The sequence below is a fragment of the Mus pahari genome, chromosome 7 (assembly GCF_900095145.1).
Source record: "Mus pahari chromosome 7, PAHARI_EIJ_v1.1, whole genome shotgun sequence".
NCBI lineage: Eukaryota > Metazoa > Chordata > Mammalia > Rodentia > Muridae > Mus > Mus pahari.
In genome coordinates this window covers 27,145,770-27,168,445 of record NC_034596.1, presented here as the reverse complement: position 1 = coordinate 27,168,445, position 22,676 = coordinate 27,145,770, and the positions used below count along the sequence as shown (strand labels likewise).

At 46.2% G+C, this 22,676-nt stretch overlaps 1 protein-coding gene across 1 annotated transcript in view; it reads left to right on the top strand.

Annotated features, from left to right (window-relative positions):
* Dcdc2c (doublecortin domain containing 2C) overlaps positions 1-22,676 on the top strand; it is a 74,132-nt gene that overhangs the window by 3,340 nt on the left and 48,116 nt on the right. The window contains exons 2-8 of the mRNA XM_021202358.1: positions 1,816-1,867; positions 7,858-7,934; positions 13,271-13,399; positions 15,826-15,963; positions 17,327-17,369; positions 19,124-19,247; positions 21,593-21,693. Of these exons, the coding sequence (XP_021058017.1) occupies positions 1,816-1,867; positions 7,858-7,934; positions 13,271-13,399; positions 15,826-15,963; positions 17,327-17,369; positions 19,124-19,247; positions 21,593-21,693 (664 nt within the window). The remainder of the gene's footprint in view (positions 1-1,815; positions 1,868-7,857; positions 7,935-13,270; positions 13,400-15,825; positions 15,964-17,326; positions 17,370-19,123; positions 19,248-21,592; positions 21,694-22,676) is intronic.

The window sequence follows — 22,676 nt, the reverse complement described above, 5'->3', positions numbered from 1 at the left end:
AATCTTGGCTTTATTGGGATGATTAACGCTGTTCAGATCCCAGCAGTTCCGGAAATGCCACTATCAGGAGATGATTGCCAAGAACAGCAGTAGCTGTGGTGGACTGGAGCCTGCCGGAGTCTAAAAGACAGGCTGTGGGTGTTACAGAGGACAGAGCCTAAGATGTGACCCAGGCCCTTTGGTGGAGTAAGATGATCAGAAGTGAATCCCAGACACTGGTCATTGAGTGACCAATTTATACTGTCGAAGTTTGGTTTTGCTTTGATCTGATTGTAACTGTGCCCTGGTTCTTCACTCTTGAAGTAAGAAAGTATTGAACTTAATTTTGATTTTCATAGGAACCCACAGTTTGAGAGACTTTGAACTTTTAAGACTGAATTTTTAATGTTATTGAAGTAAAGACTGTGGGACTTTTTTGAAGTTCTTTATGTCTTATATTGTGATATTAGTATTAACTTAGGGATAAATTCGAAGGGGGTTCTAATTAAAAAGGGATGTGTTTGTCAAGTTGACAAGAGCTCAATTGTGCTAGTTTTATGTCAACTTGGCACAAGCTAGAGTCACCAGGGAGGAAGGAGCCTCAACCGAGAAAAATACCTCTTCTGTGAAATCAGGCTGCAGGTGAACCTGTAGGGCCTTTTCTTAGTGACTGAGGGCGGAGGGCCTAGCCCGTGGTACCATCCCTGGACTGTTGGTCCTGGGTGCTATAAGAAAGCAGGCTGAGCAAGCCAGTAAGCAGCGCCCTTCTGGGGCCTCCGCATCATTTCCTGCCTCCAGGTTCCTGTCCTGCTTGAGTTCCTGCCCTCACTGCTTTTGATGATGAGTGGTGTATGGAACTGTGAGTGAAGCAAATCCTTTCTCCCTCCACTTCATTTTTGTCGTGGTGTTTCCATCACAGCCATGGTGACCCTAACTAAGACAGGTAGGGACATTAAGGAGACCAGGATCCCACTCCTTTAGTGACCTGTTTGAAATGGTTTCCTTAAACAGTCACTTGTTAGGACAGGTCTCCAGCTTCAGGGCTGCACTCCAGGGAGGGTGGGTATGAGGAGGCGTGCTCGGCAGCACAGTCTTGTCACCTGCTCTGAGTTGGCTCCTTGGCGAGTAGAGATGACTACCGTGCTTGCGTGCTGGTAATCCCAGTCCTTGGGAGCCAGTGGCATGAAAGTGACAAGTTCTAGCACAGCCTGTACTATAGAGTCGGACTATCTCAAAATAACCTAAAACCAAAGCAAGCAACCAGCTAACCAACCACCCACCCAACATTACTCCCTTCAGAAAATCAGAAGGCTGATGAATTAGGTAATTACTCTTCTTTAAGATATTAAAAAAGGATTTATTTACTCTTTTTTTAAAAAGTGTTCATGCATGTTTTTGCCTGCATTTTATCTGTATACCATGTGCATGCCAGGTACCTACGAAGACCAGAATAGGGCTCTTGGATCCTGTGGAACGAGAGTTACAGATGGTTGTGAGCTACCGTGCGGGTGCTGAGAACGGAACCTTGCTCCTCTGGAAGGACAGCCACTGCCCTTAGCCACCAAGCCATCTCTCCATCCTCAGATCATTACTTCTAAGTTACTCTAATGAGCACATTCCTATGAGGGAAGAGTCATATCACTGGAGAGAGTTCCACAGGGCGAGGCCAGTCAACACAGCTAGAGGTGTCCTATGTCGTGACGCTAATGTGGAGTCTTTTCTGATCTGTGGGGTTGCCTGCTTCATTGCTGACGTTGGCTCCACGGGGTGGAGGGTACATGGTTCAGCGTGAACATTGTCTTTCTAACTATGATTTCTTTCTCTTTTTTTTTGCAGCTATATTCATATAGTTCCCAGAAAACCTTCAAAGATGAGAAAGTTGAAGGAAGTAAGTGTTTGAGACTCACTAATAAGATAAGCTGAATCAGGCCGCTTTGGGAACAGGTTTTTATCAACTCTGAGCTTTTCATGAACTGCCTTTTGGCTTTACTGGTTTTCCCATTTCCTGTTCCCTGTTTCATTACGTCTGTTTTAATTTGAAGACCTGACTTCCTTCGCTCAGGCTGGCACAGAGGCTGCTATGATCGGCACTGTTGTTAATCAAGCATTTGACTGGACCACACAGGGAAAGGGCTGGGTAACCCTCTGCTCTGCTACTGCTCTGCTCAGACCTAGGTTCGACCCATCCAAGTCCCTCTAGCCTTGCTCTTCCCCTGGAAGTTATCAGTTTCTTCCCCCACCCCCACTTAATTCTTCTCACAACGGTCTTCCTTAGATCCTGGAGGGGATTATCACCAACCCAGGAATGACTGGGTCTCATCTGCTACCCCTTCCACCATGTTAAAAGGGCATAATTGAAGAGGATTAGAAGGATGAAATCCCTCCAAGAACATTGTGTTTGTTGGTGGTAGTGTGTGTGTGTGTGTGTGAGAGAGAGAGAGCTTCAGCATGCACATTCCTACTGTTGGTGAAAAGAGAGGATTCAGGTAGTTGGTGGTGAAGATGTCTCTGTGGGTACAGCTAGGCTGAGCAGTGTAATCCTGCTTCCTTCCTAGCCTCCCAGAGAGGACTAGACAAAGCACATTAAATAGGCTGTCATATAATTCACCATTAAAAAATTGTCTATGTGCATGTATATTTGTGTGTGTTAGTGGGCCCATGTACATGCCGAGGCAGGAGTGACGGCACACATGTAGAGGTTAGCTGATGACCTCCAGCCATCTTGCCTTCCACTTGTTTGAGGTAAGGTCTCCTAGCCTCTGTGTGAGCCTGGCTGGCTGGCTTTAGGGATTCTAGAGGTTTTCTCATCTCTGCTTCCCATATACCTGCAGGAGCACTGGGGATACAGATGTGCAAGCTACTGCATCTAGCTTTTCTGTGGGTTCCAGGGGTTCGAGGTCAGATTCTCACACTTGTATGGTAAGCGCTTTACCGACTGAGCCATCTCGGCAGTCCCGTGCCTTGTCATCTTTAATGTAAAAGAATTGCAACACGTCCTAAAAGATGAACACTGAAGCTCACATAGACTGACCCTACATGAACTTCAGCCACCCTTGCCTATGTGCATGCCGGGCGCCACAGTGCCATGCACAGTAACGGACAGGGCTGCAAAAAAAACAGTGTCTGCCAAGAGCTGCCTTTCCCCTCAGGAGATGCCATGCTACAAGTGAGTTTTGACTTGTCTCAGTTTCCAGACCTCATGCTTCAGGGTGGCTGACCTTGTGAGACTTCTCTGCGTAGTATTCTGGGAAAGAAAGAAGTAGTTTGATTGCACAGAACTGCATATTTAATATACAAAGTGTTCTTGGAGTGACCCAGGGTGACCAGTATACTTAAAAAAAAGATTTATTTATTTTATTTATACGAATGCTTTGCTTGCATGTATGTATGTGCACCATAGTGTGCCTGGTACCTATAGATGACCTTCCTTCCTTCCTTTACAAATGAAACAAGAGGACCAACTGATAAAGTTCAGCTGGTAGAAGACTTGCTTAGAATGAAGGAATTAGAGCTACCAGTAGTGGTTTGGCACTGTAACCCCAGTGCTCTGAAGGTGGGAGCTCGAGGATCTGGGCTCCAAGCTGTCCTCAGCTACAAAGTGTGTTTGACAGTTGGCAAAGCTGCCCACAGGGTTGTGAGCTCAGGAAAATTGGCCCTACCCCTCTGCCAGCTACAGCATTTATGAGAGTGAGCCCTAAACCTTGTCTGGACAGCCTTGAGTGCTAGAGAGCCAGCCTTGCCACTCATCTCTGTTGAGGTGGTGTGGGTTCAGGGGCGATGCCTCCTTGCACTTGCCCCTCACCGCCTGTGGCAGTTGGGAGAGCTGGCCCTGGGGTCATGAGAGCAGTGAGCTGACCCTGGCCTTCATTGGCTGTAGCACGCAGAGCACAGAAGCCCTTGGGGGAGTAAGCCCCCAGACCTTGACTGGGTAGCACGGTGCAGCTGGCTCTGGAGGCGTGGGTGTGGGTAAACTGGCCCTGAAGGCATGAGAACAGCAGAGCGGGCTAACCCTGCCTCCTGCGGATGGTGGCCTTGGTGGCCTAGCAAGAGCAATGCTGGAAAGCTCACCTTGTGGCGCCCCAAAGGGAGAGCCAAGGGGCTGGGCAGCTCAGCTGCTACCCAGGCTCTGAGATGGCTCACCTCAAAATCTACATCATCTGCCAGCAGTTGGGATGCAGGGCCAGTCCTGCTCATCCAAAGCTGCAGGATCTCCATGACACCGAGCAACAGGATGACTGGGAGGGGTCTAGGTGAGGATCCAGTATTTATAGTGTCGTAAAAGCCAGAGATCTTGAACCAGGCCAATGATGCATTGCAATGAACATTTGGAAGTGAAGATGTGTGGACAGAGGGATGTACTGTGGGACATACTGTAACATACTACAGCTTTCATGATGGGATGTCTTCCATGCTTTCTGTTTGTGTGTTTTTTTTTATTGGGGGGGCGGGCTACAAGATCAAAGGTCAGATATGAGGGGTGGGGAGATGAGCAGGATTGGGGTGCATGATGTGAAACTCACAAAGAATCAATAAAAAGTTAAAAAAGAAAAACAACAAAGCAAAAAACTCTGGGGTCTGGTAGTACACAGTCGTAAACTAATTAGTGCTGCCCACATGGGCGTGGAATGCCTCTCACTGGAACATGGGCAACAGGCTTTGTGCCACCTTGCCTTTCCCAGCAGTCAGAAACTGGCAATATCTCCCCAGCTCGGGGTGGGGCCTCTTAAGTCTCTCCCTTCTCTATGGTGGCCTGATCTTGTGCAGGTCATACGCTGGCAACCACAGCTACTGTGAGTCTATAAATGGAATGTATTTGTCTGGAAGATGTTATTTTGCAGCTTTTGGCTTTTACACTCTTTTCGTTCCCCTTTACAGAGATAGGAGGATCCCTGAGGTGTGCTGGCTAGCGAGTCTATGACTCATTAGTTGGTGAGCTCCAGGTCCCACCAAGAGACTCTACTTTAATAATCCAATCATTGGGGGTGGTCCTGAGGAATGTCACCTGAGGTTAACCACATGCTTTCACATGTATGTAATATACCCATGCAAACGAGCAGAACACACACACACACACACACACACACACACACACACACACGAGGTTGGGGCATTAAGAGATGAGTTAGGGAGAGCTAGGTGTGGGCAGAGTGGCTAGGAATGGTTGAGGGACAAAGAACCAGAACCCCAGATCTGGCTCTGAGAGCTGACAGAGGTGCTGGTGGTTTAGCTGAGAGGAGTCAGGCACGGGAAAAGGTCAAGTGCCCCTCACCTTCAAGGTTGCACAAATGGATCTTGCTGTTGTCATCTATGATGAGGTCTAGATTGGACATGTGTGGGGGTGGTCAGTAATTCTCCTAGATCCAAAATAAGACTGATACATCTAAATGGACTCACCTCTTTCCCCCCCTGTGCACGTTAGGGACTCTCATATTAATCTGAAGTACTTATTACAATATGATAGGTACTACCCAATGCCTTTTGTAAAACATTCATTTAATTATAAGAATTCCGTGAGGTCTGTCATCTCCACTGTAAGAATTAGTGAACTGCTATTCAGAGAGGTTACTCAGCTCTGCCTTCTAGAGCTGAAATCGGACCTGGGTCACGCAGCTCTCAGCCTGTGACTTCCTACCTGTGAGTCTGTGAAATTTGTCCCACTTCTGCCTCTGGTCATGTCTCTGTTCTGGCTCCTGGTAGTCAATGGGTACAGTAGATGTCAAAACCTGTGTGCTCTTTCAGGCCTGACATGCCATACTCCCTCCCTCCTTCAAAATGTGGTTTTCAGTGTTCAGGGTCAGTGTGTCTTGCCTCTGTGTTGTGTGATGGGCTGTCCCTTATTTCCCAGTCTGTCTATCACTGTCTTTGAAGTAAATTTATTGACAACTTTTTATTCTTCTTTAGATGTTCAGGCAAGCTCCCCAAATTAGCAAACTATGTGCTATCTAGTGCTGAGGTGGGGACAGTTTGGGAAGTAGAGATGTGAGGATGGGACAGGCCAATGAGCCCCCTTTGCTTGACAGGCAGAGCAAAGCAGGGCTTGGGAACTGGTAGAAGCAAGGCCTCCAGCTTGGTCTCAAGACCCAGACAGAAAGTGTGGGAGGGAGGTCCTTGTCAGACCAAAGTTCTTGGATGCCTTTAGGTAGATGGAGATTGGAAAGTGGGGGCTTAGCAGCCTTAGGAGGCTTAGCAGATTAAGGAGTGGAAAGAGACTATCTGGTGTTGTGTGAGGTCTGAGGTACACAGGACAGCCCTACAGAGACGGCACCCCATACAGTGACAGTGTGAGACAGGAAAGCCCACCAGGCTTCATGAGGTGTTCGTGAGGGATGGTGTCACTCTAAGAGATAACTTTGAACTTTGGAGGGTAGTCAGTACGAGGAGAGGAAGGCCTGGATTATGCTGAGCCACAGGCCCTCATGCCTTGCCAAGCCTGCAGCCTGCAGCCGAGGTGGACAGGAGAATAGGGTTACCAACTGACAGAGTATGAGATGTGTCAGGGAGGTGCAATGTTAGAGGCCTTACGCCCCAGGTGGGACCTACAACGCTGGATGCTGGCCAGTGGTGGCGGTGACAGGGAAGTGGGACTCAGGTGGGATTGACCCTATTACCAAGTGAAGGAAGTGGAAGGCTCGTACCAGCTGACAGAACAGTTGTGAGGTGGGAAGAGAGGCAGAAGGTGTGACCCTAGAGAGTGGCTACAGGGACAAGGGGTGAGGTGTGAGGAAGGACTCTATGGTGTTCACATGATGGACTGAGGAGTGGAGATCAGTGGTGTTGGCAACGCACGATAGCATGGAGTGGTCCACAGGGTCTCTGGCCTAGGGTGCCACCTTCTCCACGTCTCATCCTGTAATTTGTCCAGCAGACCATGGGGACATCATGGCTAATGTTGGAGTTCGTCAAAAGACCCTTACTCACAAAGAACACAGAGACCACCGCCATCGCTGTAAAACGCATGAGGATTTTTATTGATCCAACATGTTTGGGACTCCCCTCTCAGCACGCAGGCCAGAGGAGACCAAGAACAAAGAAAGAACACACTTTTTATACCTTTGTAAGGGGCAGATTTGAGCAACAGGGTTCTCATTGGTGTAGCAAGTAACCCTTTCAGGCATTGGTTGGTTTGTACAGTGACTAAGTAACCCTCTGGCCTAGTGACTCACTTTGCTTGCCCCATGGTGGGTTATTATGATTTGGTCAGCAAAGTGATAGTCCATTTTGAACTTATGGATCAGTTATTAACATCAGGGGAATTCTTGCAACAAGGTCAGGGTGGTTTGTGGTCTTTGTCAGAATTCAGTGTGGGGTGAGGGGCAGGAGAATTGCTAGTCTTGTTATGGTTATTTCTTTGAGAACAGCTAATATTATTTTGGTAGCTGCAGGCTTAATCATTTTGACCGCTAAAACTATGTTTTTACATTTGTTTAGTCAGCCAGCTTCCTTATCTGGCTCTGCACTTGGCCTGCTAGTACAGTTTGGAAAGTCCTTTTCGGAGGGGGAAGGTACTGGGTGGTCTCGAATTCAGTTTGGATATTACACTACCAGTATGCATTTATTAGGTGCATCACTAGGTCTGCCCCTAACACGAGCCGTTTACCCTCCTCAACTTTGTAGCCTTTACCCCTGACACACTGTGTGTCTCCCTCCAGCTCCCCATAACTTGGAGTACATGACCTTCAGCCTACATCACCCCAACATGGCATCTACTGGTACCTAACAGAATGATGTTGGACCCCTGGTACACACCCTTCTTGAGTCCCTGAGAACCTGTCCTTGATGGTCTATAACCTTGGAGGTTTGGGGGTTGTCCTTATTGTTGGTACTGACTAGTGTTTGCTCATCTGAACTGAACTCTGAGCCCTGTGGTTTCTTTTGCAGATCAAGCCGGTGGTCCATTGTGATATCAACGTGCCTTCCAGATGGCAAACACAGAGCAGGACATCCCGATACATAAAGTGAGTCCAGTGTCGTGACTGCAGAACCAGGGCATGTCCTGGCTCCTTCGAGCCAGTGCTCTCCAGCTGGGCCACCTGTTCTCAGCCCCCTCCTCACATCCTCTTCTGCTTCCTCTCCTTCTCTGTCTCTCTGGCCACACACCACCTTCTCTGTGGTCAGCCCTCAAGTATCCTCCTCTGAGGATGCTGTGCGGTCTGGGTGCCTCCATCTGCAGCAGCTTCCCTGAGGTGAAAAACCAGAGAGACCCTTAGAGTTTTGCCTCTCGCTCCTGTCTTCAAAGTCTCAAGGACTGAGCCCTGGAAGGCCCTCACCTTCAGTTTCTAGAAAGGATCATTTAGAAGCACAGGCCAGGGGTTCCCATAGTACCCCTCGAAAGGCACACACCCTTAGAGAACCAGAATCTTAGCACCGGGAGCCTTTCTGGGAGCAGTGATGTGCATAGAAGGGTTTAAGTACACAGTCTGTTTAAAACATAAACACCAGGAGCCTGGCAAGATGGTTCAGTGGCTAGAGACACTTGGCCCCAGGTCTGACAACCTGAGTTCAACTCCCGAGTACTCAAAAGGTACCAGGAAAGAAGTGACTTCTGAGAGGTTGTTCTCTGATCTCCACACGGGTTCTATACGCACACCTTCATACACACATGTGCAAATGCAAAATGAATTTTAAAAAGTTTGCGGGCATTGCTTCAGTGAGTAAAGGTGCTTGCTACGGAACACGATAACCTCGGTTCTATCCTTTGGACTCCCGTGGTGGAAGGAGAGAATTGACTCGTGCATGCTGCTTTCTGATCTCCACACGAATTCTGTGGCGTGTGCAAGCAGACACGTGTACGCACAGGTATATGTGCACACATATGTGCACACATACGTGTACGCGTGCATGCACACGCGCGCGCACACACACACACACACACACACACACACATACACTAAATGCAATTTAAAAGTGCTTGAAAAGTATCCAGGCTTCTCTAAAATAATAAAGGTCCCAGTGGTTCTAAATTTCACAGACACTATCTTTAGAGATCACATCACACCTTTAGGAAACGTAACTTGCTTGTGAGTCCTGGTTGATGAAGATACACATTTCTGCGGCTACAGCTTGAAGTCATGGCCCCGTACATCAGGGAATCTTGCAGAAGATGTATTTCACCTCCTGATTGGAGTGCTGGGAAGTTCCACTAGATGGACCCAAATAACCATCAAAATGCCATGTCCTTCCACTACAGACAAAGCTGATCGTGTTGGCCCGGGGAACTTGAGACTGTGAAAGCACGTGGAAGATAGGGATTCTGTGTCAGGCATCCAGGACAGGAAGGACTCTGAGCTTTACTTGCAATGGAGTGGACAAGGCTTGCATGGCTTGTGGAGTGTGGCTTTTGTTCTGTGAAGGGAAAGCCTGGAGCTCTTGGGACACAAGGCACCACCTAGCTAGTTGTGACCATAGACGTGTAAAGTCCTCTATATTGGGGTTGGAGGTTGAGGGTCAGAGTCAGGAGAACTGGTTCTGGCCTCTGAGGTCGCCACTCTGAAAGGACACCCCTCACCTCTGCTGCTCTGAGGTGGGCCTCCACTCTCAGTTCACTAGTGTGGAGAAGTAAAAAAAGTTTCTTAGAAGTGAGCTGGCCAAAAAGTTTCTAAATCCTGTGCATGGTTTCCCAGGGACTCCCTGCTCTGCATAGGAGCGTGTTTTAGGCCAAGGAGGTGAGGTCGTTAGAACTGGGGAATAACAGGCAGATATTTAAACTGTTGGTGAGCAGAAGAAGGCAGGGACAAAAGGTGACAGTTAAGATCGTGCTCCTGATCATGGGTAGAAGTTGACGGTGTCAGCATCATGTCTGCTGTATAGCTCTCAGGGCAGCTGTCTGCTTGGCCCATTGCTAGCTGCCCAAGGCTTTTGGTAGAGCTTCAGGTTGAAAGATCCATTTGGAGACTGCCTGTCTCAGCAGTCCTTCAATTTTTAGTTGTGAGGCCTGAGTTTAACATCAGTGTATGCAATGAGGATGTGATGGTTTCAACATGCTTGGACCAGGGAGTGGCACTATTAGGAGGTGTGGCCTTGTTGGAAGAAGTGTGCCATTGTGAGAGTTTGGGCTTTAAGACCTTTATCCTAGCTCCCTGGAAGTCAGTTTGCTCCTGTTTACCTTCAGAAAAAAAATGTTGACCTCTCAGCTCCTCCTATGCCATGCATGCTGGGCACTGCCATGCTCCTGCCTTGATGATAATGGATTCAACCTCTGAACCTGTAATCCAGCTTCAATGTGGTCCTTATAAGAGTTGTCTTGGTCACAGTATCTGTTCATAGCAATAAAATCCCAACTAAGACAGAGTGGAAACATGTGGAATCCCATGTGAGTTGAATTGCTTGGCCAATGTGGTTGGTATTCCCTCTAGGAGTGGTGGTGGTAGCTTACACAAGTGGACAACTTTGATGACTTTGGTCTTGGAAGGGATTTTTGGCAGAAGTAGTATTTGAGAAACACTTAGAAGTTACATGTATCAGAGTGAAGACGAAGTGGTCTTTGATGTGGGTCATAGAATAAAATCCGTCCGTTTCTGTGGAGGAGGAGGCCAGAGAACATCTCCTCTTTGTACCACATCACAGGGTTTGTTGAGGTTGTATTTGTGATAGAAGAAGTGAAGGTAACTGATGGTCAAGATAAAAGATGGTTGGGGTCTCAAACTCTCACTAGTCTACAGTATCTGTCATTTGTCCTTCTGTGAGGGCTCATATTGTATAAATGAGGTGTGTAAATGATTCTTGTGGTAGGCTTGGGGTCTATCCAGTGGTCATCTGACTAGACTAACCTCTGGTTTTTCCCTGTCCAATTCCTCTCAAGTGTGATGTTGTTACTTGGGCTGTGTGCTTTTGTGCGTCCTTGGGAAGCATAACAAAGGGGTCTCTCCCAAGGGAGAAGAGAAGTCTCACCATGCTTGAAGTGGGGCCCAGAGGTTAGTCCTGTGTTTGGAAGCCACTTGGAGTCCCCATGAGTTGGGGAAGATGGTGCTGGTTTGACATATCCATCAGTCAGCTCATTTATGAGTGTCTCTTGAGTTCTTTGTACTTTGTGTCCTACTGTGTATGTGTGTGTGTGTTCTCATGTGTGTAGGTGTAGGTGCACACATGTGCACCTACGTGTGGAGGACAAGGGACAGATTCTGTTGTCATTCAGATGCCATCCTCCTTTGTTTTTGATATAGTCTCTCACTGGTATGGAACTTGCCAAGTAGGCGAGCCTGGCTGGCCGGCAAGCCCCAGGGATCTGCCTCTCTCCTTTTCCCCAGTGCTAGCCATCATGCCTAGCTCATCCCATATATATATATAAATTGTGTGTGTGTGTGTGTGTGTGTGTGTGTGTGTTCTGGGGTCCAAACTGAGGTTCTCATACTTGCAAGGCAAGTACTTGGTGACAGAACCATCTTCCTAGCTCTTCCTACCTTTCTTTTTTTTTTTTTTTTTTGTATGTTTGGTATTTGTGCACGTATGCATGCATGTTCATACATGTTCACATATGTTGAGACTGGCACTGGGTAACTTCCTCAGTCACATGGAATCAGGGTCACTCACTGAGCTTTGAGCATGTTGATTCTTATCCCCATATCCACTCTCCAAGTGTTGGGGTTACGAGTGTTGCTATGTCTTCTCAGCTTTCATGCAGACACTAGGGACCCAGTCTTGGCACTCACATTTGTTCAGCCTGTGCTTTGTTCGCTGAGGCCCCCTCTCCCCTTTTAATTACACCACTCTTCTGAGACAATAGCCGAGCTTCCACACACTGGGGTCCATTTGCGGCTGGCTTATCAGCGGCTGTTGTGAATTCTTCAGGATGTACTAGTTTTCCAGTGTTGGAAGTGGGGAAGCTGAGACCCAAAGAGAGCAGGAAGTTCAGCAGTCCTCCTGTGTGTCATCTGACCCCTGTACTCTGCTGGAGTATTTACTGTATGTGCCAGGTCAGAGAAGACCAAGAGACTGATGGGGACCTGTACTAAAGAGCTGTTCAGCAGGGATGGGTGGCAGGAGATGGAGTTGTATTGTTCTAGAATCAGCTCTAGAGACCGTAGCTTTGACTTTAGTATTGAGGACTTTCCATTCCAGCTTAGCTTGCAACTTGAATTGGTTCTTTAGTAAAAGTGTTTGGGCTGCTTTATCATAGCATAAGTCATTTAAAAGTCCCCCCCCCCCAGCAAACAAACATGCAAGATATATGTGTGTGTGTGTGTGTGTGTGTGTGTATAACAGCAAGTAACATAAACTTCCAGAAGTTTCCAAGTCAGAGTTGTAAAGTTGAGCTCACACACTGCTAAAGAAACAAATCTTGTATGTTATACCTTAAACAAACAAACACACACACACACACACACACACACACACACACACACACACAAACAGGTTTTATGTAGTCCAGGTTGGCCTAGAATTTAAGATCTTCCTGCCTCAGCTTCACATGTTCTGGGATTACATGTGTATACCACCACACATGGTCTATGTGTTACCTTATTTTAAGGCAAATTATGAGACTTTGAAACTATTCCCAAGGAGTGGTGATTGCTGGGTAAAGCAAATGAAGTAGAAGTGCTGGTTGAGCTTTAAAGAGCTTCTTAGTACCCCGCTCCCCACACAGCAATCATAAATGAAGCTCATTGGGGCCTTATTGCTGAAGACTAAGAGTGAGGTCAGGCGTTTTGTCAACTGTTAGAGGATAGTACAGCATTTCTATCGGTGTCTGTCTAGGTTCTATAACAAGGGACATGACTGAATCTCACACATATAATCTCTCTTTTTCATTTTCTATCTGGATATGATTTTTTTCTAATTTACCCACCATAGGAAACGTATTTTTGGGAAGTATAATTATGTCACATTCATTTTGGCACCTTTAGCTATATAAAAAGATGCTTTCCAATCTGTGCACAGAGCTCAGTTGTTAACCATGTGGCCTCACATGTAGGAAGCCCTAGGCTCCATCCCTAGTGATTCATAAGCCAGAAGTGGTGGCGTATGTCTCTAATATCAGTGCTTAGAGGTGAAGACAGGAGCGCCGGAAGTTCAAGGTCATTCTGGGCTGCACAGTGAGCTTGAGAGCAGTCTGGGCTATATGAGACCCCATCCCAATGCAGTGCAGTGCAAAACAAAACAGTACTGTCCTAAAACTATTGTTGTGTCAGTGGACACGAACGAAGACTGTTCCGTAGGACTCCACGTACTGTTAAGGTTAATCCGTGTATCAGAATGTTTTTGCATTTCTGTAAGTACATCTGTTTTTTTTTTTTAAATACAATGTTCCCTCTCAATTTTAAGGCAGTAATGATGCTTTTTCTTCTTACCCTTACAGTGTTTTCACAAATGGAAGATTATTTATCCCGCCTATAAAAATTATTATACCCAAATTCAGCCTGTCAGATTGGAATAGCGTGCTGGCCATGATTGGAGAAAAAGTCTTCCCTTTAGGAGGCGTTCGAAAGTAAGGTGCTTTCATGTGGGGGCTAGGGGTCGGAGGGGAGAACTGGGTGCTCTACCTTTATTCTAAGCTGGTTTCATTAATCAACTATGCGGAAGGCCTGGTGCAAGGAAGGGCCTCAGGTAAAATGGCTCAGTTGGAAAAGTGCTTGCAGTCCATGTTTGATGATCTGAGTTTAATCACTGGAGCCCTTCTGAGGGTGGAAGGAGAGAGCTGACCCCAGAGAGTTCTCCCCCGCCTTTAATTACACTTGCAAGGTAGCGCACATGCACCCCTCATTGTGCATACAGCAGCAGCAGCGGCAGCAGTAAGGAACCTTGCTTCCCGGAACCTCTTCCTCAGTGAGCAGCAGTTAGAGAATGTGTTGTAGTTGGTGGTGGCCTGCAGAAGTTGGGGGACCATGTCAGGAATCAGTCTTCTAGACAAGACATAAAAGAAGAGTGAGGAGGTTTTCCTTATACAGGGCAGAAGAGTTCAAAGGAATCAGGTCAGCACCACAGCCTCTAGCCAGGGCTTCAGGGTCAAATCTGTTTTCTACCCTCTGAACTTTGTGACCATAGGAACACCCACTTTTCGATACCCAGCTACTCATTTGGAAAGTGGTGATGTTAGGTATCGGTAAAAGTTTACCCAAGTGTTCAGTGCTTCATCCATCATGTGGCATACTATATGTGCTGACAGAGGAGCAGTGGTGGCGGTTGGTAAAGTATGGATAGGTATGAGCCTCGGGGAAGGACATCGCCTGTCAGTGTAGGAGCCATATTGTCTTGGTTGTTCATGTTTGTGTTTTTGGGCTGGGATCTAGACATCTAGAATTATGATGTTTGAGAGAATTCTTGGCGTAGCTATCCAGCTCACCTTTGTTGGATGGGTGTTCCCTTTTTTTTGGTAGGTGTTGCCCAGTCTGGATCCTAGCCAAGTGTGGTGACTGTGGGGTCCCTGGGTCCCAGCCAAGTGTGGTGGGGTGTGGGGTTCTTGTAGAGAGCTGTTCTGTACACCGAGGAAGGAGAGTCTCAAGGAAATGGAGATGGGCTAGGAGAGGCTGAGAGGGGAGGTGGGACTAGGGGATGGAGGTGGGCTTGGAATAGTGGCTCCTACAGGCACTATTTGCTCCATGGGTTCTATTTGCTCCTAGGGTCCCACAGCCACCGGCCTTTCACTCTTCTGGACTTGTGCAGGTGGAGTGAGCCATTTCTTTCTGTCTTAGCTTGCCCACAAGAGCCAGCCTATTCTCTACTCCTTGAAAGTCTTCAGTCCTTTGTATATGTTAATGATGGAATCCCCTTCCAGAAAGCAAGCTCTTTCTGTAAACTGTCCTTCAGATACACGTTTGTGTGTCTTGTTGGTGTGACCCAAGTGATAGGTAGATGCCTGGGCTTCGGGCTTTTGTATAGTTCTCTCTGGCTACTCCAGAATGTGTCAATCTTACATGATGGGTAGCCTGCTACCACTCTTCAAGACAAATGGATTCTTCTGCTTTGTGAGACCCGCGGTTGAATTACATCTTCCTCCTCTTGAAACAGAGAGTTGAGGTATGTCAGCTCTCGATTGCTATAACAAAACACCCATGAAAATCACCTTGATGTGGGAAAGGGTTTGCTGCAGTTCATTGATTTCACCATACAGTTGTCCTGCCCACTGCTTTTGCTCTGTGGTGAGGTACCACATCATGGCGGAAGTACACAGCTGAGGGAAGCTGTTAGCCTCATGAAGCAGCAGAGAAGGGACTGGGGTCCTAACACGGTCAAGGGCTTGACTCCATTAGCCCAGTTTCTTTACTTCCTAAAGGCCCCGTCACCTCCCAGGAGCACAGTGGGCTGGGAATTGTGTCATCAGTGCTCAGGCTTTCAGGAGACAGCGGACTGAGCACCTTGTACTTCATAGGTTGCTCTGACCCTTGACTTTGAGGAGCAGTCATCTCCATTTATGTTGCACCTCCTTATTGTCTTACGTGTAATAGACCGACAATCGAATGAATTGAGTCTTCCCTTAAGTTAACCAGACAGTGATGAGTTGCTAAAGAGTACCGAATGCAGTCATTTGGTCATGATAAAAAGGCCCATTATTTGCTAACAAATGCTGATTTCTTTCCAAAGTATTGTTACAACAATGTAAGCCAATTTGTATTAATTTTAGCTGCCACTAGTTAAAATTAATTGAATACCAACTAAGAGCTGATCATGTTCTTGAAATCCTCTGAGGACTTGTGCATAATGAAAAATACACTTTAATTAAAAAGCTCTAAGCGGAAAGTGTGTAGTCCATGAAGAACAGCTTCCAAAGGCTTCCTGCCTTGTTTTGTATACTTGATGGGGAGTGGAGTTTCTCAGGTATTTGACATGCTGGTTGTTATTAGGTGAAGGCAGTACCCCTTCATCCTATACTCCCATGTCCAAAACCCCACACCGTTCTCTCTCCTGTGTCTACAGGTTGTTTACAATGGATGGACATCTTTTGAATGACTCAAAAAATTTGCAAGACAATTACTTTTATGTTGCTGCTGGACTTGAGACTTTTAAATCCATTCCTTACTGGAAGTCCTCATGGGTCCCCTGTGAGGTCCAGCAGTGAGTATAATTTATACCTTTCTTTTAAATTTAAAAAACTATCTTTCTGTCTGTCTGTCCATCTGCCAATCCATTCCCATCCACCCATCCATCCACCCACCCATCCATCCATCCATCCATCCACCCATCCATCCATCCATCCATCCATCCATCCATCCATCCATCCATCCACCCATCCATCCACCCTTCCATCCTCGCTCTCTGTCTCTGTCTCTGTCTCTCTCTCCCTATTCATTTACTTATCTAACTAGGGGTGCATGCCATGTTATTCATGGGGAGATCAGAGGATGACTTGTGGGAGTTGGTTCTCTCCTTCTTCATTGTGGGTCCTGGGGACCTAACTCAGGTTTTTAGACTCAGTGTCAAGTGCCTTTACCCACTGAGTCATCTTCCTGGCCTCTGTGCCTTTTCATTTTGAGTGTTGTTGACATTTACCTTTTTTTTTTCTATTTCCTTTCCAAAATATGTTGAGTTCAGTTACTGGTTATTTTTCAGTAGTGAAACTTGATATGATTCTCTCTCTCTCTCTCTCTCTCTCTCTCTCTCTCTCTCTCTCTCTCTCATATTATCTATTTATCAACTATCAAGCTATCAATCAATTATTTATTTATCATCTACCCATTTATACTTGTACATTCTCTCACTACATGTGCTTACATATGCATGTATATAGATAGACATTTTTGAACCTTGCATTTCTAAAATAAGTCATGGAGTGATGGGCTACACAATCTCTGAGAGCCCAGAGTCTACACTGTGGACACAGACAGGCCAGGGCAGTGTTTCTCTGAGAATGGTGTTGGAGAGGTATGACCCACTGTTTTGTGTGTGTGTGTGTGTGTGTGTGTGTGTGTGTCCATGAGATAGGGAGGGGGTATAGAAGCATGTAAAATGGTCACCCAGATCAGGGTTTTATGCCCAGTGGTGTTTAGGGGACAGCAGGTTTGAATCTCAGATCTGCCACTAATCAGCTCTGCGATGTAGGGTGAACTTGCATCTCTTAGGTCTTGGTTCCTTGCAGAGCAGCCAACCAGTTCTTGCTTCACTGGGTAATGAGAGCTGCATAAATCAGTGATAGCTATGTGCATAATCCATACTTTTGAAAGCATCCAAACCATTAAGGTGTCAGGCTTCCTCTAGCATTAGACAGAGCCTGTTATCATGCCACTCTAGACCAGGCAGTACCCTACGATAGTAAACCTCTGGCCTTTTCTCCCACGCCAGGAAATGGCTGCTGTCATTGGCTAGGTCTTTGGTAGAGAGCAGTCTTCTTTCTCAGTCAAGGATGCTCCTGTAGTTTATAAAGATGAGGGGCATCTGGGCTGAGCTTGAATGTATTAACTGTCTGCCCTTTGCCTTTCAGGAGGTTTGGAGGCAATGATAAATACACGCAAACAAAGAGAAGAGTAAGTTCTGAAAGGAGAATGGCCCCTGTTATTGGTTCTGTTGTTTCCTGGGCTTCCAAGAACCTTGGGTGGCAAATAACTTTAATGGAACTGGGAAGAGCTATACCTACCCACGTGAGAGGGAGGAGGATGATGGAGTGTTGGCTTAGATTTTTCAAAATGTACTTTAATAAGGATTTTTAAACACTTTGACCTCTGTTCTAGCCCACCACTCACCAGAGGTAATGGAAAGGAAAGGTTAATAGGGCAAAGGAGGATGTGGACCTGTTTAGAAATAGTTCTTTGGGCCTATTCTAATCTTCATTGTCAGGATAGCAGGAGTTTAGTTTTCATGAATCAGCAGCAGTGGCACCACCCACTCACAAACACTATTCAGGAATCAGCAACAGCAGTTCCATCCAGAAGAAACCACGAGGCTGTGCCAATTGGCCCAGATCTGCAGAAGTAGCAAGAAGCTGCTAGAACACCACCAGAAGTTCTTTGATGTGTCTCTCTCTATGAAGTCAAGGCAAATGATGATCAGTAAAGAAGGCAGGGTGAACCAGTGCCACAGCATCATCTGTGATGACCAGTATCAGCAAAGCCCAAGGAAGACCAGCAAAGTGTGGCAAGGTGAACCAATGCCACACAGTGTCCTCCACTGTCTGTTGGGTTATATTTACACCCTTTCCAAACATCACATATTCTCTCAAGTGTCTGCTCTAGCAAAACATTACATGCCCTTTTTCTAGGTAGCCCCCAGAAAAACACCATGTGTGTATTCTCAGCAAAGCACCTTCCCATGTGTCTGCTTCAGCAAAACACCCTTTCAGAAGACAGTTTCCAGAAAAACAACCCACGACACAACTGAGTCGCCAAAGAAACCAGAAGTTTCCACTTCAGTGGCGTTTAATTTGGAGCTTGGATCCTAAGGAGGCACACAGAGATGGCACTGCAATCTGCTCTTTATAAAGCAGAGGCTATTGGGCACTCAGTGAACATTTCACAAGAACAGTATAGAGCTTTGCACACACACACTGTCAGTGTTAAATGGGGTACATTGAAGTGTGTTGAAATGCTGCTAATAAAATTAGATCTTCTGAGATCCTTTCTGTACTTACAACATAACTCTGGCTTACTGCAACACCCTTTAAAACCATCAGGGGCATTTAACTTGATCTCTTGTGTGAGGTGAACATGATATTTTTGGCTGAATTTCCTTACATATACTTGAATTAAGACAGGGAAAAAAGAAAAAAGAAAGAAAAAAAGGAGAAGAAATTATTTGCAGTACAGATTGGCAGGGTATTAAGAGCCTTTGGTTTTGTGATGACCATGTACTTTATTGTTATTATCTATAGATAGTATAAAAATGTATAAAAAAATTCAGGTTTCCTTTACTGTGCTGTGGCATGGTTGATTTTTGAGCCTTGTTTTGTGTATACAGTGTCTATTGGGGGCAGATTTGGAGTGCTCCTGAGCAGTAGCTTTTGGTAGGCTTCAAAAGCGTGTCCTTCAAAGACTGGAGGAGTCTTTTTTGTGTCATATCTGTTGCAGTACCCAAGCCCATCCTAGGCTTAGAAGTCAAATGGCCTCCAGCAGTGGATCTGGGAAGGAGGCAGAACTATTTCCTTTGCCTCCTTCAGAAGGGGAACGGAGGAGAGTGATGAGACCCAGAGAGACTTCTTGGGTTCCTGGGTTTCTTGTCCTTGTCCACCCCAAGGACCAACGTGGCCTCTACTCCTGACATCTTTTGTTCTTAATCTGCATATTAGGTGGAGTCCAAAGTAAAAGAACCTCTTCAAAATGACAGTGTACCACCTAGAAGTCAGGATTCTGTTTATTATGCCAAAGAGAAAAAGCAGATGGATACAGAACCTTTAGTTCAAAGCGGTGCAGGTAATGGGGTGCTACAAAAAAGTGCTTTCTCTGTATGTGTTCATATGTGGTATGCATGTTGTGTGTAGTGTATATGTGTGTATCGTGTGTATATGTTTCACATATGTGATATATGTATGTGTATAGTGTACATGGTATGTGTGTATATGTTTGTTGTGTGTAGTGTATGCTTGTGTATATGTATGGGGTAGGTAGTTTATGCATGGCATATATGGTGTATGTGTGTATATGTATGCTGTATGTATAGTGTATATAGGTAAGGGGTGTGAGGTATACATTTGTGTATTGTCTATATATATGTATGATATATATAGTATACATGTGTGTATTTGTATATATATATATATGGTGTACATGGTATATGTTTGATATGTGTGGTCTATGTGTGTGTATAGTGTGTATATGTATGGGGTACATTGTATGTATATATTTGAGTATATATATATATATAGTGTGTGTATGTTTTAAAATATTTATTTATTTATTGTATGTGAGTACACTGTAGCTGTACAGATGGTTGTGAGCCTTCATGTAGTTGTTAGGAATTGAATTTTTTTTAGGACCTCTGCTCACTCCGGTTGGCCCCACTTGCTCCAGTCAACTCTACTCACTCAGTCCCTGCTTGCTCTGGCCCAACGATTTATTTATTATTATATATAAGTACACTGTAGCTGACTTCAGATGCACCAGAAGAGGGTGCCAAATCTCATTGTGGGTGATTGTGAGCCACCATGTGGTTGCTGGGATTTGAACTCAGGACCTTTGGAAGAGCAGTCAGTGCTCTTACCTGCTGAGTCATCTTGCCAGCCCTAGTGTGTATGTTTATGTATGGTGTGTGTGTGGGTGTGTGTGTGTATTATAGTGTATAGATGTATGGTGTATGTGGTATATGTGTGTGCATAGAGTATATATGTATGGTATGCACTTCAGACGAAGCTTATTCTGCAACCTCTTTTCTCAGAGCTACTTGATTATCAAGCTCGATAATCTCAGTTTGAGGAGGAGCAGTAGGCTACTGACAAGATCAGTAACATTCCAAAGCTGAGGGCAATGGGAGTTTAATTAGGAAGCCTTAAAAACTTCATATACAAAATAAATTCCACATTTACATCCACATGAGGACCATAGACACTCTTGCTGTGTTAACTAAGCTCATCTTTTGAGGTAACCTTGAACATAGAAGCCAATTAGCTTGTTCCTGTGTATCTTTAGAAGAGGGATCAGCGTGAGCTACCCCTCCATGGCAGAGCCAGCTAGGTTAATCAGTGGAACAGCTATGGTAGGAGTTGAAGTCCCCCTGGCCTACCTTGGCACTAGTAAAATGGCATTGCCAGCAGAGCCCCATGCCCTTCTATCCTTCTATCCTCTTGAGGCCCACCCTTTCTAGACAGCATTTTCTGAGCCACACTTGGGTGATAATGTTCTGTTAACTACACTGTCTCAGTGGTTCTCCAATCTGGTGTTCTTGGAGAAACATCATTGGCTATCTTTCCCATTATGGCCAACCTTTTCCTCCAATAAAATAATTGGTTTAAAAACAAAACAAAACAAAACAAACAAACAAAAAAAAAAAAAAAGAAGAAGAGGGATCAGCCCTCACTGTAACCTGAAATAATTACGATAGCTATGGCCACACCTACTCTTATTCTTTCTTTTTCTTTTTTTTTTTTTTTAACCTACTCTTATTCTTATTTCTGTACTGTCCCCTCTGCTGCACCCTTTTAGGTGCTTAGGTCTAATGAAGCCCTTCCTCAGGTCTGTCCCCATTTCCAGTCTGATAGATGCGGTGGTAGGGACTTCTTAGTGTCTGGTTGTGAGCGCAGTCAGGACGCAGGTGAGACATGTGAGAGATGTCCCTCCCACATTGCTCTGCAGACAGGAAGCAGGTGGGAGATGTCCCTCCCACATTGCTCTGCAGACAGGAAGCAGGTGGGAGATGTCCCTCCCACATTGCTCTGCAGACGGGAAACAGGTGGGAGATGTCCCTCCCACATTGCTCTATAGACAGGAAGCAGGTGAGAGATTGTATGATTTGGGAAGCCTCTGGACACAGAAATGCTCAAGTTGGTCTAGGACCTTTGTGGAAGTAGAGAGCAGACAGGCACTGCAAACATTGGAGCCCACTTAACCGTGGCCTTTACAGAAGCAAAGACCCAGGGAGGGGCAGAGAGAGGAGAAAGAACAGATATGCATGGGGCATGTGGACTGGGGGACTTAACCCATCTGGGTTTCTGTCTGAGAAAGCTTAGGAACTGCTGAATTCAAACTTTGATTTGGGTCAGAAAATATAAATTGGGGACCAGTTCTCTACTGGTTTGAAAGGATTGTCTGTTACTCTCCCTCAGAAGGTGATGTTTATAAAGCACAGACTCCTGCTAAGGAAACCCAAGAAGCCCTGGAAGTCAAGGAGGACCCAGAGGTGAAGGTGGAGGTGCCAGTAGATCAGGTGGGTAGCAAGGGCTGGCACCATTTTTGACTCAGTTGTGTCAGCCCTGACTTCTCCTCTCCCTACTTTGGCCTCACACCCACATTCTCCCTGGCCTCTAGAAGGTTCTGTGTACATCCGGTTAGCTACTTACCCATCCTTAGAGTCCCCATGCCAAACTGTTTTTGGTCTCTTCTTCCCTCCTCAAACACGTGTGCTGAAAGGGCCATGGACAACTGCCACCTGTTATTGTCTCTGCCCCTGTGTAAGTTGTGAATACCACAGAGTAGGGGTAGCAGTCAAGATTGACACCCTAGCGCCTGTTAAGGCTCCTGGCATGCACACAACCACTCAGCTTCATCTGTGGGAGAATGGAATGAGAGAGAGTGCTCTCCATGTACTTAGCCACAGATGGAGGTGACTCCTGAGGATGGCCAAGGAAGGGTGGCACGATGGATACCTGGTGAAGTGCCCTAGGTCTGACAGCATCTAGTTACTGTCTCCTCTGCAGGAGGAACGACAAAGAGAGAGTCTCAAGATAGTCTCAGGGAAGATGAGGGAAGCAGAGAGAAGGAAAGGGATGGTGACCTCAGGGCCTCTGCGCTGGTGACTAGACAGGGGGGAAACCAGTGTGAAAGGGGTCAGGTGAGGGCTGCAGGTGCGGGCCTCAGGGAGTTGGCAAGGTGCAGGGAGGGATGGGTATGAAGAGGCTGTGTGCTGTCGAGCTCTGGCCTCGCTTGCTCCATATGACGACCCCCCCCATTCATTCCAATAACCCACTCCTCTCATTCTCCTGTGAAGGGTTATTTTAGGTAACCCCAAATCGTACGACTTTATCCTAATTGTCCACCACAAAGCAGACACCACTTCCTGTTGTTAGCCTTAGGGGAGAAAATTTATAATCTGGGAAAGGTAGGTATTAGCATGGGAGTCCCTTTTACACTGCTCTGAGCCAGACAGGTAGAGCTGCTCTTGGAATCCAGAGCGCCACCGGGGGGGGGGGG